The following is a 17,436-nucleotide window of genomic DNA, read 5'->3' on the forward strand; positions in this document are numbered from 1 at the left end:
TTCTGAAGGGGGGTGGGGGGCACTGCACGCAGAAACCACAACTGAACCAGTTAAACGGGAGAAAAACAAAGTCAGGATTTACTGCTTCGACGCCTGTGAGCATGAGGAAGCAGCGACTTCTCACGCGAACCGGGGGACTCCGACACACGCCCACACAAGGAGCCGCACGGGGGGGGCCTCACAAACACAGCAGCCCCTGCCCCGCCCGGACCCACAGAAGGCTGACAGAGAACAAAGGAATCTACCACCATAAGACATCGCTAACTGGAGGGTGTCCAAACAAGCGAGATCAGTGTCTGAGGCTGCTGGCCTATCAAGTGGGCGAGGGCGGGGCTTTGTGGGAGAGGGGGCGGGGCTTTGTGGGAGAGGGGGCGGGGCTTTGTGGGAGAGGGGGCGGGCCCAGACGCCTTTAGAGAATGTCAGATCACAGGGCCATAAAGTGATGATGGGGGGGGGGGGGGACATGCTGAATGCCAAGCTGGTTCCTCCAAGTTTCTGAAGCACCTGGGAGACGCACAGAAAGTGTTTCCACCACCCAGTTTAGTTCGCAGAGAGTTAGTAATCGCAGTAACGCGTGGACACAGAGGGAGGGGGCAGAGCAGCATCCCCGCTGGCCCGGTGCTCAACACGCAAAGCCCATGACACAGCACACGCCAAGCCCACAACGCAGCACACGCCAAGCCCAAGACGCAGCACACGCCAAGCCCATGACGCAGCACACGCCAAGCCCACACTTCAATTACTCACATATTCCGTCGACTCCTCAATTTTCCACTGAGGGGAGGGACACAGACGGGGGGAGAAAAGAGTCAAAAGGGGCTTTAACTCTTTTTCGAGACAGAAACAGCTGTAAATAGCACCTAACAGCGCCGGCCGTTCAGGGGCAGATTAGTACATCTGTTAGGAGGGAAAGGCACTTTTGAATTTGGAACAAATCAAAAGGCTGCAATGGAGAGCAGTTAAGGTGTTTTGAGAGTCTGCAGAGCACCCCTGGTGGCCAGGTGGAGAAGCTCAGCAGTTGAGTGGTGGCCGGGTCGGTCTCTGCTGATTGGTTGTTGACCAAGGGGTGTGGTTATCCATTTTGGGGCCAAAAGCCCCATCCGCGGGGTGAATTGGGCCCCTTGTGCTGGCTCCCTGCACACAGGAGGCCTCCTGGGAACGAAACAGCCTGGATCCTTGTGACAGACTCACCTGTGCAGTGGCCTGTGCCCACCACTGGGGAGCGCTCTCTGCTCCTGGTACACACTGCCTTGTTATTCCAGCCTGGCCCCTCCCTGCCTGACAGCCGTATGAGGAGGGTGGCGCGAACGGCAGCCTCGCCGTACCCATAAGTCAACGGAGGATTTATCGCGCCTCTGGAACAGCCCTGCTCCTATTCTCGCTTCTGTATAAATTGAAAACTTTTCTGTTTTTCTTTTTTTTGTTTATTAACCGTGTGGGGGCCTCGTGGGGTGGGGGCCGCGTGGGGTGGGGGGGCCGCGTGGGGTGGGGAGAGTGACATCCTACTGTGACCGCAGCCAGGAAGTGCATGGGCAAGAGGGGGTGGGGCTTCATGTGTTACTGACACGCTTGACCGCTGTCTGACTGGCCATCTGGCGGGGGTGGGGGGGGGGGGTGCGGGTTTAAAGGCACTGAGTATTGGGCGCTAAAAGCTTTTAGACTCTTGGACATGGTTCTGCTGGGGGTACGTGGGCTTATTCAGCGGCGGGGGTGGGGGGGGGCGGGGGGCACGTAACTGGCCGCATCCTCTCTGTGACCACAGATCTTATTTATCCTTCAGCCTGAAGCGGCTGCTTCACGGAGCGTTATTTTATGGCCAATGTAGTGGGGGGTTTATGAGGGGTAAAGCGTGGACACAGAGGGAGGGGGCGTGAATGAGGTCGTGCCTTTGGGGTCCCGCGTGTCTGACACGCCCCCACATCCACCCCCCGATAGACTGCAGCAGGATCATTTCAGTCAGAAAGCTGCTGGGGGGGGGGGTAGGAGAAGGCGGCGGCCAGATGAGAAATGAGCAGACAAGATCCGGGGAGCAGCTCAGAAGGGGCTGTGGATGGTCCGGAAGGGTCCGGAAGGGCCCGGAAGGGTCCGGAAGGGCCCGGAAGGGCCCGGAAGGGTCCGGAAGGGCCCGGACAGTACTGCTGCTGGTCCCTGGGTTACCCCCAAAGGAAGGGAGTTTGAGGCCACTGTGTTGCACGAGGTCCAAGTTATGAAGAGCATAGCGAAGGAGACGTGCTTGATGGACAAATGAGTAAAACCAGGTCAGCGGTGATGCGGAATAATCCATGAAGCTCTCAGACACCCAAGAGCTCCATCACCTACAGGAGCAGGCTCTCCTTCAAACCCCCGAGGGGGCACTTCACCGCCGCACACGTGCTAAAAGGAACCCATCGATCCGCCAGCGGACTTGAACCTGAGTTCAAGGACAAACCTCTGCCGAAAGGCCGGCCCAGCAGCTCGGACACGGCGGTAACCACGGCGGTAACCACGGCAGCGTGTTGACGACGGCAGGGCGATAGCGTGGAGAGCGAGATCGCGGTCGGCCGATAGCGGCCTGGCAGAATCCGGCCTTATCGGTGGGGGCACGAGGGCGGGGGCTGTTTGCAAAGTGAGTCGCTAATAAGGACGCGGAAGCGAAGGAGGGTCTCACCCATGGTGACAGACCCCACATGACTTTGGCGGGGGTCACGGAGGACTGAAGCTTAGCGTCCAGCAGGATTACTCAGTCTTGCCGGAATATTCTGGAAGCTGTGGCTTTCTCGCTCCCTCCCATTTCTGCCGAGATGCTGCAGATGGCCACGTATTGTGATTTAACGCATACAAGGGGGGCGCACGGGTGGGCAACGCACACAGTCTGGGCCGCGACGCCCTGGGGATCATCCGATGGTCTCGCCAGAAAGTACCAGCATGCCTCATGCTGGCTCCAACCAATCAGGGAAGGGCTGATGGCGGCCGGTGAACATGTTGACGAGAGACGAGTGGATGCCAATTCTGGAACAAAAGCAGTCGCCCTCCCCCCCACGACGAGCGAGAATAATCACACCACCCTCTTCTGCTAATTTTCAACTGAAATCGGAATAACAAGGCAGTGTACGTGGAGCGATGATCGATCAGTGGTAGAAGCCGCTGGTGTGGGTGGGAAATGCAAGGTTCACACAGGGCGCTGCAACAAACAAATGGGCACACTCCCACCCCCCCCAGGCCCTAAACACACACAGGAAGGGCGTCGGTGTGGCCGCACCCTTCCTGCCCGTTAGCGGGTACCTGGGCTTCGGGCAGTGCCACGTCCAGGATGTTGGGCTGGCCATTCTCCATGCGTGAGTAGATGACCTGGTAGCCGCGGATCTGCCCGTGCTGCTTGGTGGAGAGAGGTGCCTTCCAGGTCACTCTGATGGCCGTAGAGTTCACAGGCTCCGCCTCCACCTTCCTGGGAGGGGCGCCGGGCACTGCAAGGGGGGGAGGAAGCATGGGTTAGGGGGTGCACTGGCAGCGTGAGATTAACGGCATAGAAAGAAGCGTGTTTAGTATTTTGACACGTGTGGTTTCCAGGTGCTTGCAGCAGGTGTAAGACTGAGCTGGAAGGTCGACGGCGTCTAATGCCCCCCCCCCCCCCCCCCCCGCAAAGAGCCACACCCCCTCATATGGGATTCAGCCTCTCAGCAGCACTGACCTCAGACTGCACTGTGTCACCTTCTGCAGATAATGCCTAATGAGCCCCCCCCCCTCCCCCACGGTTTGGGCTCCTCCCTCCTCAGACCAGGGGCCCACAAGGACGCTGGTTCTTCCCCAGATTTCCCTTTTCACTAAAGAAATTTTGGGAAGTCGACTAACAATAAAACTGGGGGGGGGGGTTGTATTTCCCAGTTTCTGTTAGGATTGGAGGACACCCCCACAAACACATTTCAGCCGCATTTCAGAGCATCTGATTAAATTCATTCTGGGGGGGGGGGTCCTGCTCTGGTTCTGGGGGGTGCCAGGTTTTGAAGGAACACAGATGTACGTTCTGCAGGGAGCTACTGGAAAACCACACGGAAGAAACGGATCTGGAGGTCGGAGAGGGCAGAGCGGAGAGAGAGAGAGAGAGGGCTGAGATGAAATCTTCTGGAGGAGCAAGGGAGCGAGAGAGAAGGAGACATAGAGGAGGGGAAAGGGAGAGAGATATGGACAGTGGAGGAGGGAGAGAGAAAGAGAGTGAGAGAGAAGGATAGGGAAAGAGTGAGAGAGAGAGAGAGAGAGAGAGAGAGAGAGAGAGAAGGAAGCAGCCGTGGTCGGAGGCCGGCTCAGCAGGGCACGGAAATCCAGTTAGCGAAACCAGAACATATGCTGGGCGCGGTCCATGGCCAGGTGGTACAGGTCCGCTCCCAGCCCGTAGAGAGAGCCCCTAGAAGCAGCCGCAGCCCACCCCCCCACAGAGCAGCCAGCTAATGCCCGAGGACCAGGCGCCAAGCTGTTAAAATGAGGAGCAGGAAGAGAGCAAGGATTAGTCTGTTGGACCTTGTGGCGGCATGAGCTTTTGCGAGAAGCTCCCGATTACAGTGGCCCTGCAGACGGCTTGGGTGGCAAACATGCTGCTTCGGGGTCCACGTGCTTGTCATGCAGGCACCGTTCCCCTCTGTGCAGCTGGGATTTGGCTAGTTTGTTATTTTCAAAAGGTCAGACTGTCTGCCCACACAGCTGTGCAGGTGGTTTTCACATTCCGGTCACTAGAGGGCGCAGGGACGTCCCTGTCAGCCGAGTCTGTTTGCCACTGAACCCATCTGGGGAGGCTGCTTCTTATGCATCCAGGAGAGACCTCATGAGTGCCCCCCACTGGACGTTCCCAATACTAGCCATTGAGAAGCAAAGCCTACACCCCTCCACCAATCATAAGCACCACAGGTCAACCGTTAGTGAGCCGGAAAGCCGCGTGTTACCCTGTGCACCGCGGGCACAGGAGAAAGGTGTCCAGTCGCCGTGGCGACGGCCCGTGGACCTACCGTCCTCACTGGTGCGGACGTGGACGACGGGGCTCTCGGGTCCGGGCCCCACGTCCGTGTGCGCACGCACCCACACCTCATACTCGGTCCACTTCTCCAGCCCCTCCAGCACATAGCTGGTGGCGTCGGCCGCAATGCCTGTCACCTCGTGGCGCTGGGCGTCCTCGCCCTGAGCGGCCCGGCAAGCCACCGTGTACGCAGTGATGGCGCCATGCTGACTGTCGGCGGGCGGAGCCCCCCAACTCACCTTGATGCTGGTTGAGCTCAGGCTGAGCAGGTGTACCTCCTGAGGAGGTGCGGAGGGTGCTGCAGGCAACAACCAAAGGGCGGGGTCAGGCAAAGGGGGGGGGGGGGGTGCCTGTTCTGGACCAGGAGACGGGTTCGGCCCGAATGGCGCCATTCGTTTTGAAGCCAATTAGCCTGACCAGAATGTGACCTTACACTGCGGATCTGTGGTTAAAAAAAAACAAACCCGCTACTGCCCCCTACGGGTCCAACGGCACCCCAGCAGGGAGCAGAGAGGTGCTACTCGGTGGCAAGTGCGTCTTGCGGGTTTTCGCTCCCAGTGTGTGTCACATTCACAGGCTTTTTTCGCCGAGTCCAGACGCGCCACTTCATGATGGTGGGAGTGAAAAACATAAAAAACAACAAAGAGAAAACAGGAAAAGCACATATACATGCAAATGGAAAGAGAGACACCAGCATGGGGGGGGGGCAGGCACATGGGGGGGGGGGGGGGTTCAGCATCCAGAGCAGGGTGAGCACGAGTGCATTGGGCCTCGGAACGGGCGCAGACGGGCGACAGGGCACGTGGTGTGGCAGACACAGGCCTGAGGAGATCCACCAAACGGAATCTTCAGGGTCACCATAGAGATAAACAGACAGATATATAAAGAGGGACTGATGGGGTGACGGCGGACAGGAGAGAGCGGCTCGGTGACATCGGCACATCTTGAAGAAGCGTGAGTCACGCTGTCAGGAGGCGGCTGTGGTGTGCGCGGATAAGTAGCTCAAACAGGAGAGTGATTTGGGGCCGTGTTCCTATGGGAACCCGGCGCGGTGTGCGTCGCGGATAGTGGGGTGACAAGTAAAACAAACAGCTTAAAATAAACATGGATTCCTTTTGTGGGACTTCATACATATTTCACCAGGTTCTGCTGCGAATCTGGTGAGGAGAGTCATGCAGGCAGGTCGCGGTGGCAGAGAGCCGCGATCCGGCGAGGAGAGGTGTGCCGACAGGCCGCGGTGGCAGAGAGCCGCGATCCGGCGAGGAGAGGTGTGCCGACAGGCCGCGGTGGCAGAGAGCCGCGATCCGGCGAGGAGAGGTGTGCCGACAGGCCGCGGTGGCAGAGAGCCGCGATCCGGCGAGGAGAGGTGTGCCGACAGGCCGCGGTGGCAGAGAGCCGCGATCCGGCGAGGAGAGGTGTGCCGACAGGCCGCGGTGGCAGAGAGCCGCGATCCGGCGAGGAGAGGTGTGCCGACAGGCCGCGGTGGCAGAGAGCCGCGATCCGGCGAGGAGAGGTGTGCCGACAGGCCGCGGTGGCAGAGAGCCGCGATCCGGCGTGGAGAGGTGTGCCGACAGGCCGCGGTGGCAGAGAGCCGCGATCCGGCGAGGAGAGGTGTGCCGACAGGCCGCGGTGGCAGAGAGCCGCGATCCGGCGAGGAGAGGTGTGCCGACAGGCCGCGGTGGCAGAGAGCCGCGATCCGGCGAGGAGAGGTGTGCCGACAGGCCGCGGTGGCAGAGAGCCGCGATCCGGCGAGGAGAGGTGTGCCGACAGGCCGCGGTGGCAGAGAGCCGCGATCCGGCGAGGAGAGGTGTGCCGACAGGCCGCGGTGGCAGAGAGCCGCGATCCGGCGAGGAGAGGTGTGCCGACAGGCCGCGGTGGCAGAGCGCCGCGATCCGGCGAGGAGAGGTGTGCCGAGAGGCCGCGGTGGCTGAGAGCCGCGATCCGGCGAGGAGAGGTGTGCCGACAGGTCGCGGTGGTAGAGAGCCGCGATCCGGCGAGGAGAGGTGTGTCGACAGACCGCGGTGGCAGAGAGCCGCGATCCGGCGAGGAGAGGTGTGTCGACAGGCCGCGGTGGCAGAGAGCCGCAGTGTCAGAGTATCGATTAGGGGGCGAGGCACTGCCCTTCCTGCTTGTTCGGAGGTATTTACAACAAGGCGGGTTCATCCTTTTAAAGAGAATGTGAATGTTACCCATCACACCACAGGTCTCACACCTGGGGGGGGGGCAGGAAGTGCTCTGGAACTGCAGGTACAACGGGGAATAAGACTCAGGGAACCCAACAGACAATAGTGTGCACAGCAGGTTAAGGCCCTGGATCTGACAGCGGCAGCCCATAATAATTAGTCTGTATATGAGTCGGCACTGGGTGGCTGGTGAGGGTCAGATGAACAGAGAAGCAGGAATAACACACACACACACACACACACACACACACACACACACACACACGCACACACACAATGAGGAGAGCCTCAGTAGAGGCTGACTGTCGCTCTGTCACACACAGACACACACACACAGACACACACACACAGACACAGACACACACACACAGACACAGACACAGACACACACACACACACACTCATGCTCGACGTACCTCAGGGCTCTGGCAGTGCACAGGCGGCCCTTATTCTCAAGACTGGGGGGGTTAATTGAGCAGATCCCACAAAGAAGACTCAAGAAGGTGAAAGAAAACCTTTGCTGACTGTGATAGCAGAGTTAGGGGGGTGGGGGGATCTTCGGGACGCTGTTGGGGAGGGGGGCGGGGGCGACGGACGAGCACGGCACTTACTGGACTGTGCCGTCCGGGCCTCGATGGGTGGGGTGTAGACTCCCAGCCCCATTTCTGAGCGAGCTGCCAGCATGAATTTGTACAGGGTGTCCGGCTTCAGGCCGTCAACGGCGTAGGACCCCGCGGGGCTAAAGGTCTTATCCATCTGGGGACAGGGACGGAAAGAGACACACTGGACAGTTAGACCCTCCGGGACCCCCAGAGTCCCCACAGCGCTGCCGTCGGAGCTCTCCACCTGCGGCTGCCGTTTGTATCCCGTCTAATTCAGCTTTCATCGCCTGTGTTCCGATGCATTATTTATGAGACGAGAAAACGAACAGCATATAAAATAGGGTTGTCAAATCGGGCAGCGAACAACCCCATACAGGTCGAGAACGTCTACTGTCCGGCAGGATGGCATCCATTATAGCAAAGAGGGGCCCAGGTGGACCCCCCCACACGAGTGCTCACGGGGACGCCGACAGCGGAGCGGCTGCCTGCCCCCCCCATGTTGTCCATAACAGGTAATTACACTAATAGTGCTTCCATTGTGCGATGCCAAGTGTCAAAGGTGATGCGATTATCAAACAACGAACATAAATCAGAGCAGAAAAGCAGGGAGCATGAGTCACTCCACGTTTAACAAAAGACCTTCGCTTTTTCCTGCAGAGGACAAGACCGGACTCGCCGAGTGTTTCCTCAGAAAGCGACTGTGCGGAGTTCACGCCGTTGGTGAAGGTAACACCAAAACGGAGCCAGCTAGGCGAGGACACGGAGGACTGGCAACAGGGGGGAGGGAGAGACCACCCCCAAGGTACGAGTCCCCTTCCCGACAGGGCGCCCCGCACCCAAGGCAAGGCTAACAGACCGGAAACTATTTTAACTCACATACATAACTCATAACTCCTGTCCCTGCAGGAAAAAAAATAATTAGTATTCGTACAAAGCAGCTGCCAGCACAAACGTGCAGAACAGCAGTGAGTGTCTGAGTGTGCAAAGTAATATTGATCAGTAATTAGAGAGGACTGCGGCAGACTGCTCATGACGAGGGGAAATGTTAGGGTTAGGGTATGCCCAGCCGGACAGGATGGGCTCGCTCAGTGTCTCCACGGCGATGCCCCACACACCCACCTTGTTATCGGAGTTAGCCTCCCAGTAGCTGAGCTCGTAGCGGGTAATGGACTCCTGGACAGGCCAGAGCCAAGTCAGCATTATACGGGTGTCCAGCTCGGCCTCGGCCTCGAAGTTCGACGGCTGGGCCGGGACTGCAAGGAAGGGGGAGGGCAGGAGGAAGAGGAAGAGGAGGGCTGAGCAGGTGAAAATGGCCGCCGCTCTCTGAACGCGTGATTGTGACAGGATTGGTGGTTACAGGGGCAGGACTACAGGGGGGACTAATGCTAACTGGCTACCCTCCCCTGTCACTCACTGATCCAAAACATCTCACTGGCTAACAATAAGGTTGGCCCCTCTGTATAAATCACAGCACCCCACCTTAAAAATTCCTAGGATCACCCCTGAACGGGTGGAAGGCACGCAGGGACATCATCATCTTCAAATGGCGCGTGAGAAGGTGGCTCGGCCCAGTACTCACCCCCCTGCTGGGTTTTAACCTGAAGGACATCAGAGGGTGGCCCGTCCCCCACCGAGGTGAAGCCCAGCACCCGGATGCTGTAGGTCATGTCTGTCTGCAGCCCCGAGATGGTGGTCAGCCGGCTGTCGTCGGTGTTGTGCTTCTGCCAGGTGCTGAGGGGGGCGCCGTGGCTTAGCGTGTAGTAGACGCGATAGCCGCGGATCTGTCCATTGGGCTCCTCAGGCGGCTCCCACTGCACCAGCATGGTGCTGGAGCTCAGCATGCGTGCCTGCACATGCAGCGGAGGCGAGGAGGGCGCCTGCTCGCCCGTGCGCGCCTCCACCGCATCGCTGGGCGGCCCGCGCCCGATATTGTTCACAGCCATGACGCCGAACTCGTACTCGGAGTAGGGGCTGAGGCCACCGATGCTGTAGCGCGTAGTGGCCACACCGTCCACCTCCTGGAAGCCATTGTCTGACACCTTGGGCTTGTACCGGATAACGTAATAGGAGACCGGCTCCGAGTTGCCCGAGTCCCAGGTCAGTGTGACGCTGGTGGCCGTGGTCTCTGTCACCATCAGGGAGGCAGGCGGCTTCGGCAAGGCTGGTGGGGGGGGGGGGGGGATGGGAGGGGGGGCAGAGACAGGGGAGCGTCAACCGCGGGAGCCAGGAGTTGCCATCGAGGACTGTGCCTGACAGATCAGAGCCCTGTTCCACCACAGGACACATGGGGGGTGGGATGGAACTCCACGCCACCCCCAGAGTGAGTCGCGAACCCCTACAGGTACAATCAGTCTGCCACCGAACACACGAGGGGCTCTGAAAATCCCCTCGCCCCCCTAATCAGCCTTACCGCTTCATTTATATTTATACACCGAGAAGCTGTAGCTTTGTAGATGAAGCCGGCGTGGAAGTTTAAACGTCTTTGATGAATTTGCGGCGTGTTGCATCACACTCTTATCTGAGGATTCGCCCTGGCCTCTGCTTTCATCTCTTCACACAGTAACGCTGAAAATGCCGGCTCTTTCTTAGCAAAGACGGATGTCTGACTCCCATTTACACCGGCGATGTCCACACGGGCCTGCAGGGGGGGCATACCGAGCCCCCAACATGGGAGGCGATGCAGAGATGGCGCCGTGAGAATGTTCCAGAAATGCCTTGTTCAGGGTGGCCGCTTTCCATGACTGGGACACCTTAAAGTTCCCTGTTTCTGGGTTTGGTGTTTACTCGCCCCCCCCCCCCCCAAGCTGTGGGACTTCGGTAACAGAGACTCGATAGCATCTCTGGAGGGACACCGAACCGTCCCGGCAGTGGGGGAAGTTGTGAGGCAGACATGCGACAGCTCAGAGCCCCCCCATCGGGCTCTGCGCCTTTCATCACGGTAAGCAGGACCTGTCTGCATTTCTACATACGCTGGAGGTTCGAGGGCAACAAGACATTTGCGCAAGAGCCCTTGGCTATACTAGCAACTAGCGACCCGCCTACAAAGAGGCAGCTCCTGACGGAGACCCGGCTCGGCAGCGCTGACGGAGGTTTAGAGGCGGTGACGTGGCGGGCCTCACCTCTGACGGAGATCTGCGCAGTGGCCTCAATCATGCCCAGCGAGGAGATGGCCACGCAGGTGTAGTTGGCCGACTCGCGGATGTTGGAGACCTCCAGGACGTTGCGGCCCACCGGCATCTCCTCCTCCCGGGTGAGCTCCACCAGTCCCAGCATCCACTTGACGTAGGGCATGGGGGAGCCCACCGCCACGCAGGTGAGGTTGACGCTGCCGCCCGGCATGACCTCGTGGTTGGTGGGGGGGATGGAGAAGCGGGGCGGGACACGGCGGACTGCCGGAGAGAACAGAGCAGAAGATGGGGGCGAGGCGGAGGAAATTGGGTGTCACTTGCATCTTGTCCCCTGGGGGGTGCTGTCAGTCTGTGTTATATAACTGCACTGGGGTCTGTGAGGCCTGGGATATTTGACCACAGCTGGATGGGAAACTGGGCCCCTCCTGGGACAAACGACCAGGAAGCGGACTGGGAATGTGGGGTGAGAATGCAGCGTTCCTGACACACTGCCCATATCAGGCTATCCTACAGCAGCACGGGTCACGGCGGGTTCGAGAAAGACCCCATAAACCTGACGCATCAAGCTACCTACCTGGAACACACTCCGTATGTCTGCAAACACAGGCAGCGTCTGTATGTATCAGTGTGTGTGTGTGTCATGTATGATCTACATGGGGGGGACAAAATGTTGCCACAATGGTTAAGGTTCAGGCTGGGTAGGGTTATTCCCATTGAAACGAATGGAAAGATATCAATACCTAATTTGAGAGTGTGTGTCTTTGTGTGCATTCCTGTGTGTCTGAGAGTGTGTGTGTTCCTGTGTGAGGCTCCCTTTAACACTCAATAAACCTTCACAGCTGTAAATGCATCAAGGACGCCCAGAAACAGAGCGGCACTGAGTCAGGTCGCCTAGACGAGGCGTCAGTAGCACGGCATGCTGGGTAGTGCAGATTAGGAGTTAGTCACCGCGCTGGCAAACGTAAGAACACTAGCCATGGGCATGGAGATGGACACGACCTGATCTGGGTTGTTTCTTAATGGATGGACTGGGAGATGGATCGGGCCGCACCAGACGCTTGGTGGGTCGCAGCCCGTGATTGGTCAGAGGACGTCAGGAGTTGTGTGAGCACAGACGACGTGGCGATAAAGCAAACCGGCATGCGCGGCATGCAGCAGCAGAGGCCAGGTGCATCATGGGAAGGGGCAGGACAGCTATCCATTTGCACAGCACTGTCAGGCATGGCATGCGAAGGCGTGCAGATGGGACGTCATGGGAGCATGGAAGTGAGGAACAGGAAGGGGATGGGAAAATGGAGGAGATGGATGGGCAACGGAGAGCAGGCAGCCGGGCCGGAACCCTCACCCCCAACACCGAAGCATGACAGCCTGCAAAGTGACAGGGCCTGATGAAAGCCAAGACAATAAGAAGACAAAGGCGCCAGCCCACAAGTGCAGTCGCAACAGCAAAGCGGCGACGGAGGGGGGAGCTCCTCTGGTCGCCTGTGCCCCCCGGCGCTGACACAGAGACAGAGTGAAGCCACAATCGTCTGGCCACCCAGGCAGGAGCGCGAGCAGGAAACCGGAGCCGTTTTCTCTCAGAAAAGTGGTCAGAGCAAAACCACCCAGTACCGGAACCCCGAGATGCAGACACTCAATCGATTAATCATGCCGGAGTCTTTGGGAACTCGGCAGCCTGGGGAATATGCTATTCCACGCCGTTACTGATATTACGGACCCTTCGGCCACCTGTGGGCTCAACCAGCCACACAGGAGTGACATCATTCCTGCCCCGACCCGCCAGCTTGGCGCCAGATCTGATCTTGGTTTTGGTGGAGGGGCTTCGGGAACACAGGGACGCCACAGCCAAGGTAGCCCCGCCTTCTCTGTTTTCCTTAAAGACAAGCAAACCCAAGGTACATTTCGACAGAGGGCCGCAGGGCAGGACTGCAGGGCAGGACTGCAGGGCAGGACTGCAGGGCAGGGCAGCCTGCCGATGGACACCCTGAGCATCCCGCCTCACGGCAGCCGGTCTTTGTGGAGCTCCTCGATCCTCCCACTTAACGAAGAAAGTGCCTGCTTCGTAAGCCACGAAGACCGCCACTTATTAGCGCTAATAGCTAATGCTAAGAGCTAAGGTTACCAGCTAACCCTGCGGGACAAAAACCATGCTAGAGCGAGATGCAATGTCCAAACAAAAGACCTCCAGCGTAAATGACAGAGTCCCGTCTTTAGTGAAAGGAAAAGGACAACGGATGGCAGGAAGTGCAAACCCGTCTTTCAGCGAAGCTGAAGCGGAAGATGGTGTTTGTAACCTCCCACCCCCCAGGAGGCTGATGTCTCCACAGGCCGACGTTACCGGAGTCCAGCGAAAGCCGAAACGAGGCACGAAATCTGACGGCTGGGTGCTCCACCCGGAACCTTCCGTGACATTTAAACCCAAGACCAGTTAAGACGCGGTCAAAGACCCCAGCGGGACTGGGAATGACCGCCTCAAGATGCTGCCCTGTGAGGAGGCGATGCCAGACAGTGCCTGAGGATGGGCTGGGCGCAATCCCCATGACAGGGGGGTGGGGGTGAGCGTGCGGACGGACAGCAGGATGGGGCGGGCGGAGGCGGACAGCACATGGACATCTAGCGAGTCATGCAGGCATTCCCCGAAGCGTGACACGGACGGGGAGTGGGGGGGGGGGCAGAATAGTGGGTGACATAGCAACATCACTGGGGAGGGGCCGGGGGGGGGGGCAGCGAGGGGGCGGGTCTGGGCCGCACGGAACCTCGCGGGAAAGTAACAAGCGAAAAGGGACCAACCTTCGCGTTGATCTGAGAGGTGAGTTTGGATTGATTGTTTGGATGGCGGGGTGCGATGGGATGGAGAAAGAAGGGAAAAGAAAAAAAGGAAAAAAAAACAAGGAGGAAGAAGACAAGATAAAAACAGAGAGAGTAAAACAAGCCAATCTTCTGCTTATCCACAGAGAGAGTGAGAGTGATGTAGACAGGCCCCGCACATGCTAACACACACACTAGCAAACACGCTAACACAAATGCAGGTACCCTCACACGCCAACACACATGCCGGCATCCTCACACGCTAACATACATGCGCACCCTCACACGCTAACACACACACTAACACACACGCAGGCACCCTCACATGCTAACACACACGCTAACACACATGCAGGCACCCTCATACGCTAACATACATGCGCACCCTCACACGCTAACACACATGCCGGCATCCTCACACGCCAACACACACGCAGGCACCCTCATACGCTAACACACACGCTAACACACACGGTAACACACATGCAGGCACCCTCATATGCTAACATACATGCGCACCCTCACACGCTAACACACACGCTAACACACATGCCGGCACCCTCATACGCTAACATACATGCGCACCCTCACACGCTAACACACATGCAGGCAGCCTCACACGCTAACACACATGCTGGCACCCTCACACGCTAACACACACGCTAACACACATGCTGGCACCCTCACACGCTAACACACACGCTGGCACCCTCACACGCTAACACACACGCTAACACACATGCTGGCACCCTCACACGCTAACACACATGCAGGCACCCTCACACGCTAACACACATGCTGGCACCCTCACACGTTAACACGGCACACGGAGGCTGAACCTAAACTGAAACAGACCTGACCGGCCAGGCCTTTCCTTGACTTGGCCTCAGCCACCCTGAGGGCAACACACAGACGTTAAGCAAACATGCCATTCACACAGGTCAGTCCCTCTGGTTAACATGTGACGCGTGTAGCTAAGCTGTGCTGGCTCTGATGATGTCTGCTGCAGACTGTGTCCCCCCCCCCCCCACGTCTCACACCATGCTGACGCCTTTCTTTGTGGATCTGTTGAATGATACATTCCTTTGTTGTTTATTACATTCTTTCAGGGATTAACCCACACGCACACACACATATACATACACACGCACACACACATATACACACGTACACACTCAACCCTCACTCGACCCCAGAGACGCACAGAAACTTAGACAGGACAGACGATGACTGACTTCCTGTGATGGCACTGGGATAAGCACTGGGGACAGGATGGACCCTCACATGTACAGTGTTGCCATGGCAATGGGGCCGCTTCAGAAGGGTCAGAGGGCGGCCAAGTTGTAGTTTTTTATAAACAGTTTTAAAAAATGAGGGAAAAGAAGACCGGAAGTGAGACAGGAAGAGAGGAAGAGAGAGGAAGAGAGAAGGAAAAGAGAGAGAGAGAGAGAGAGAGAGAGAGAGAGAGAAAGACAGGCAGAGAGGGACAGAGTGATTGAGAGACAGGCAGGAAGATCGAAAAGAGAGCAAGAAAGACAAGCAGGAGGAGAGTGAGAGAGACAGAAGGGAAGACGAAAAGTGTGAGAAAGACTGGAAGAGCGAGAGAGAGAGAGAAACCAAGAGAGTGACCAGGGGCTGGTGATGGGCCCTCGACGACTCGTGTTGGGGGGTCACATTCACACCCGGGGCACCGCGCACAAACAAGACAGAACGGCGTGACGGACAGACGGACGGCACCGCGGAGCAATGCGTAATGACCCATTACGGCCTCCGGTTCGTCCCCCCCCCTTCCCCCGGCGTTACAGTGTTAGTGGCACAGAATGTCATCACACAGCGACAGCAGCAACAAGCCCAGCCGTGGTTAGCTCTCAATGGGGTTACTGGGAATAATGGTGTTACTGGGTGGCTGTGTCTGGTGTAATGGGAGCCATGGTACGCACACATGGAGGTGACATGGCTTCATGCACACGGCCGGTCTGCACCCACGGAGCCCTGCGCCGAGCCCCCAAGGGCCCGGTCTGCACCCACGGAGCCCTGCGCAGAGCCCCCAAGGGCCCGGAAGGCTTTTCTGTAACCCAAACGTCGGAAAACTCGAGAAACAGAGCGGATGCACTCAGCTGCGCTCAGTGGCGCCCCCTGTCTGTCAGAAACAGCCTGGACCGATGCACAGAGCATACTTTCAACCCTCCCCTTCCCACCTTGTACGCGCGTGTCTGACTAGCAGGGGAGGGGGACGGGGGGCAGACGTCGCGGTAACAACCCTGTGGGCTTTCCACTCGCCCCTTAACGCACCTAGACTTCCCCTTCTGCCTGTGACAGCAGTCTCACCTGGGTAGTGAGTTGGCCCTGTTCCCCGGGATCCCCCAGAGATCCTATTTGCCAGACTGCCAGACAGTCATGTGACCTGCGCCAGTCACTCCGTGCCCCTGGCATTTCGGGCCCGCTTACGGACGGGGGCCGTACCGGCTACGCGCCCCAGGGTCGTCTTTTATCCGAGGCCACGACGGCTCTTTCCGCTTGCTATTCCAGAGCCAAGGAAACTCTCCGGAAGGTTGCTCTCTGTTTATCTACGTCTCATAGCAGTCACCACAACAAACGTTTATTTTCTCTCCTGTGCTGTTTGCACAAGCCGGCAGACGTGGAAGGTGTGTTCATGCGAGCCCGGAGGCGGTCTCGGTGCAGGGCCCCCGCCCCTTACAACAACACAGGCATCGGGCCTCGGGTTCGACCTGATGAATGCCTATTTCGCCAGCCTTCGGGTTCGGCTCCAAGACCGCGGTTGGATTTCGCTGCTTATGGTGAGTGAGACATGAAGGTCATTTCATGACAGGTCGAGAGCACTAAATAAACATGGAGCCGCAGGAGTCAGCTAGGGTCCGCGGCATAAAAAATAAATAAAAGCTCCAATTGCCCCCCCCCGGACCCCAGCGCCTCCCAAGGTGTTCCAGCTGGAGCTTTCCGTCGGGACGTCGCGTGCCTCATTCTGCTCCACCTCCTCAGTCAGCCTCGGGTCCAAATGTCAAAAACAAAAATATGGGGACTTCATCCTCCTCTAGCGCTCCTCTTTCAGATCAAAGTTCCAGTGGGAAAAAGGTGATTTTAATCTTTAAACGGCGACGCCCAGCCATATGATGGAGCGCATTAGGAATAATAATAATTCAGGACTGACATTTCTCATTACAGCTATCTGTGACAGGACTGGATTCCATCAGATAAACGGTATCCTCCTTACTCATAAACCCACTGTGCTAACCAGCCTCGCCGAGTGTTGTGGCCTGATCCGATGGTGCTGATCCCCTGGGTCAGGGGACCAAAACGACGTCAGTCACGTAGAAGCGTGGGTTTTGGCGTAAGACCGCTTACAGCGCGCCGGTGCCTCTACAGGTATGAAGTGGAGCGGCTCGCGTTCCCAGTGCAGACTGTCCTGCACTGGGAGCCACGATTCAGCCCAAGATATGGTTTCAGGCGCCTTTTCTGCTACATGATACCGCAGCCCTCCGTCTCGGCGGCCTTTGAACGCAGAATGACGGCTGGCTGTAAATTTAATGGCCGTCTTTAAGGACGGCAGTTCTGGAGCAGACGCCTTGGAGAACGTGGAGGTGTCAGTTCCCTGCTGAACAGGGGCTGCAAAATCGACCCCCCTCCCCCACATAAAGGCGGGGATGGGGGGGGGGGTAACTCAAACATGCGCTGTGGGTGTGCTGGAATTCCCCCCCCGAGTCTCGCAGCTTCAT

The 17,436-nt window shown here is 58.0% G+C and overlaps 2 protein-coding genes across 2 annotated transcripts in view; both read right to left on the reverse strand.

Moving 5' to 3' along the window:
• Nucleotides 1–17,436, reverse strand: part of LOC125716314 (receptor-type tyrosine-protein phosphatase F-like) — a 124,053-nt gene that overhangs the window by 31,442 nt on the left and 75,175 nt on the right. The window contains 7 exon segments of the mRNA XM_048988447.1: nt 748–774; nt 3,262–3,443; nt 4,974–5,279; nt 7,776–7,920; nt 8,886–9,019; nt 9,346–9,927; nt 10,886–11,155. Of these exon segments, the coding sequence (XP_048844404.1) occupies nt 748–774; nt 3,262–3,443; nt 4,974–5,279; nt 7,776–7,920; nt 8,886–9,019; nt 9,346–9,927; nt 10,886–11,155 (1,646 nt within the window).
• On the reverse strand, nt 5,707–7,733 carry LOC125716315 (uncharacterized). The gene is made up of 2 exons (XM_048988448.1): nt 7,046–7,733; nt 5,707–6,947 (listed from the first exon to the last, which is right to left on the reverse strand). Exons 1-2 carry the CDS (start codon nt 7,313–7,315, stop codon nt 6,075–6,077), a joined length of 1,143 nt encoding a protein of 380 aa, XP_048844405.1. The 5' UTR covers nt 7,316–7,733; the 3' UTR covers nt 5,707–6,074.

The sequence above is a fragment of the Brienomyrus brachyistius genome, chromosome 21 (genome assembly GCF_023856365.1).
Source record: "Brienomyrus brachyistius isolate T26 chromosome 21, BBRACH_0.4, whole genome shotgun sequence".
Lineage (NCBI taxonomy): Eukaryota > Metazoa > Chordata > Actinopteri > Osteoglossiformes > Mormyridae > Brienomyrus > Brienomyrus brachyistius.

Excerpts from the sequence above, each read along its gene's own strand:
- LOC125716315 (XM_048988448.1), bottom strand. The coding sequence starts at position 7,315 with ATGGGCTGCCGCTGTCAGATCCAGGGCCTTAACCTGCTGTGCACACTA. Across the intron at positions 6,948-7,045 it reads CGGCTCTCTGCCACCGCGGC|CTGTCGGCACACCTCTCCTC; the intron begins CTGTCGACACAC and ends TACCACCGCGAC.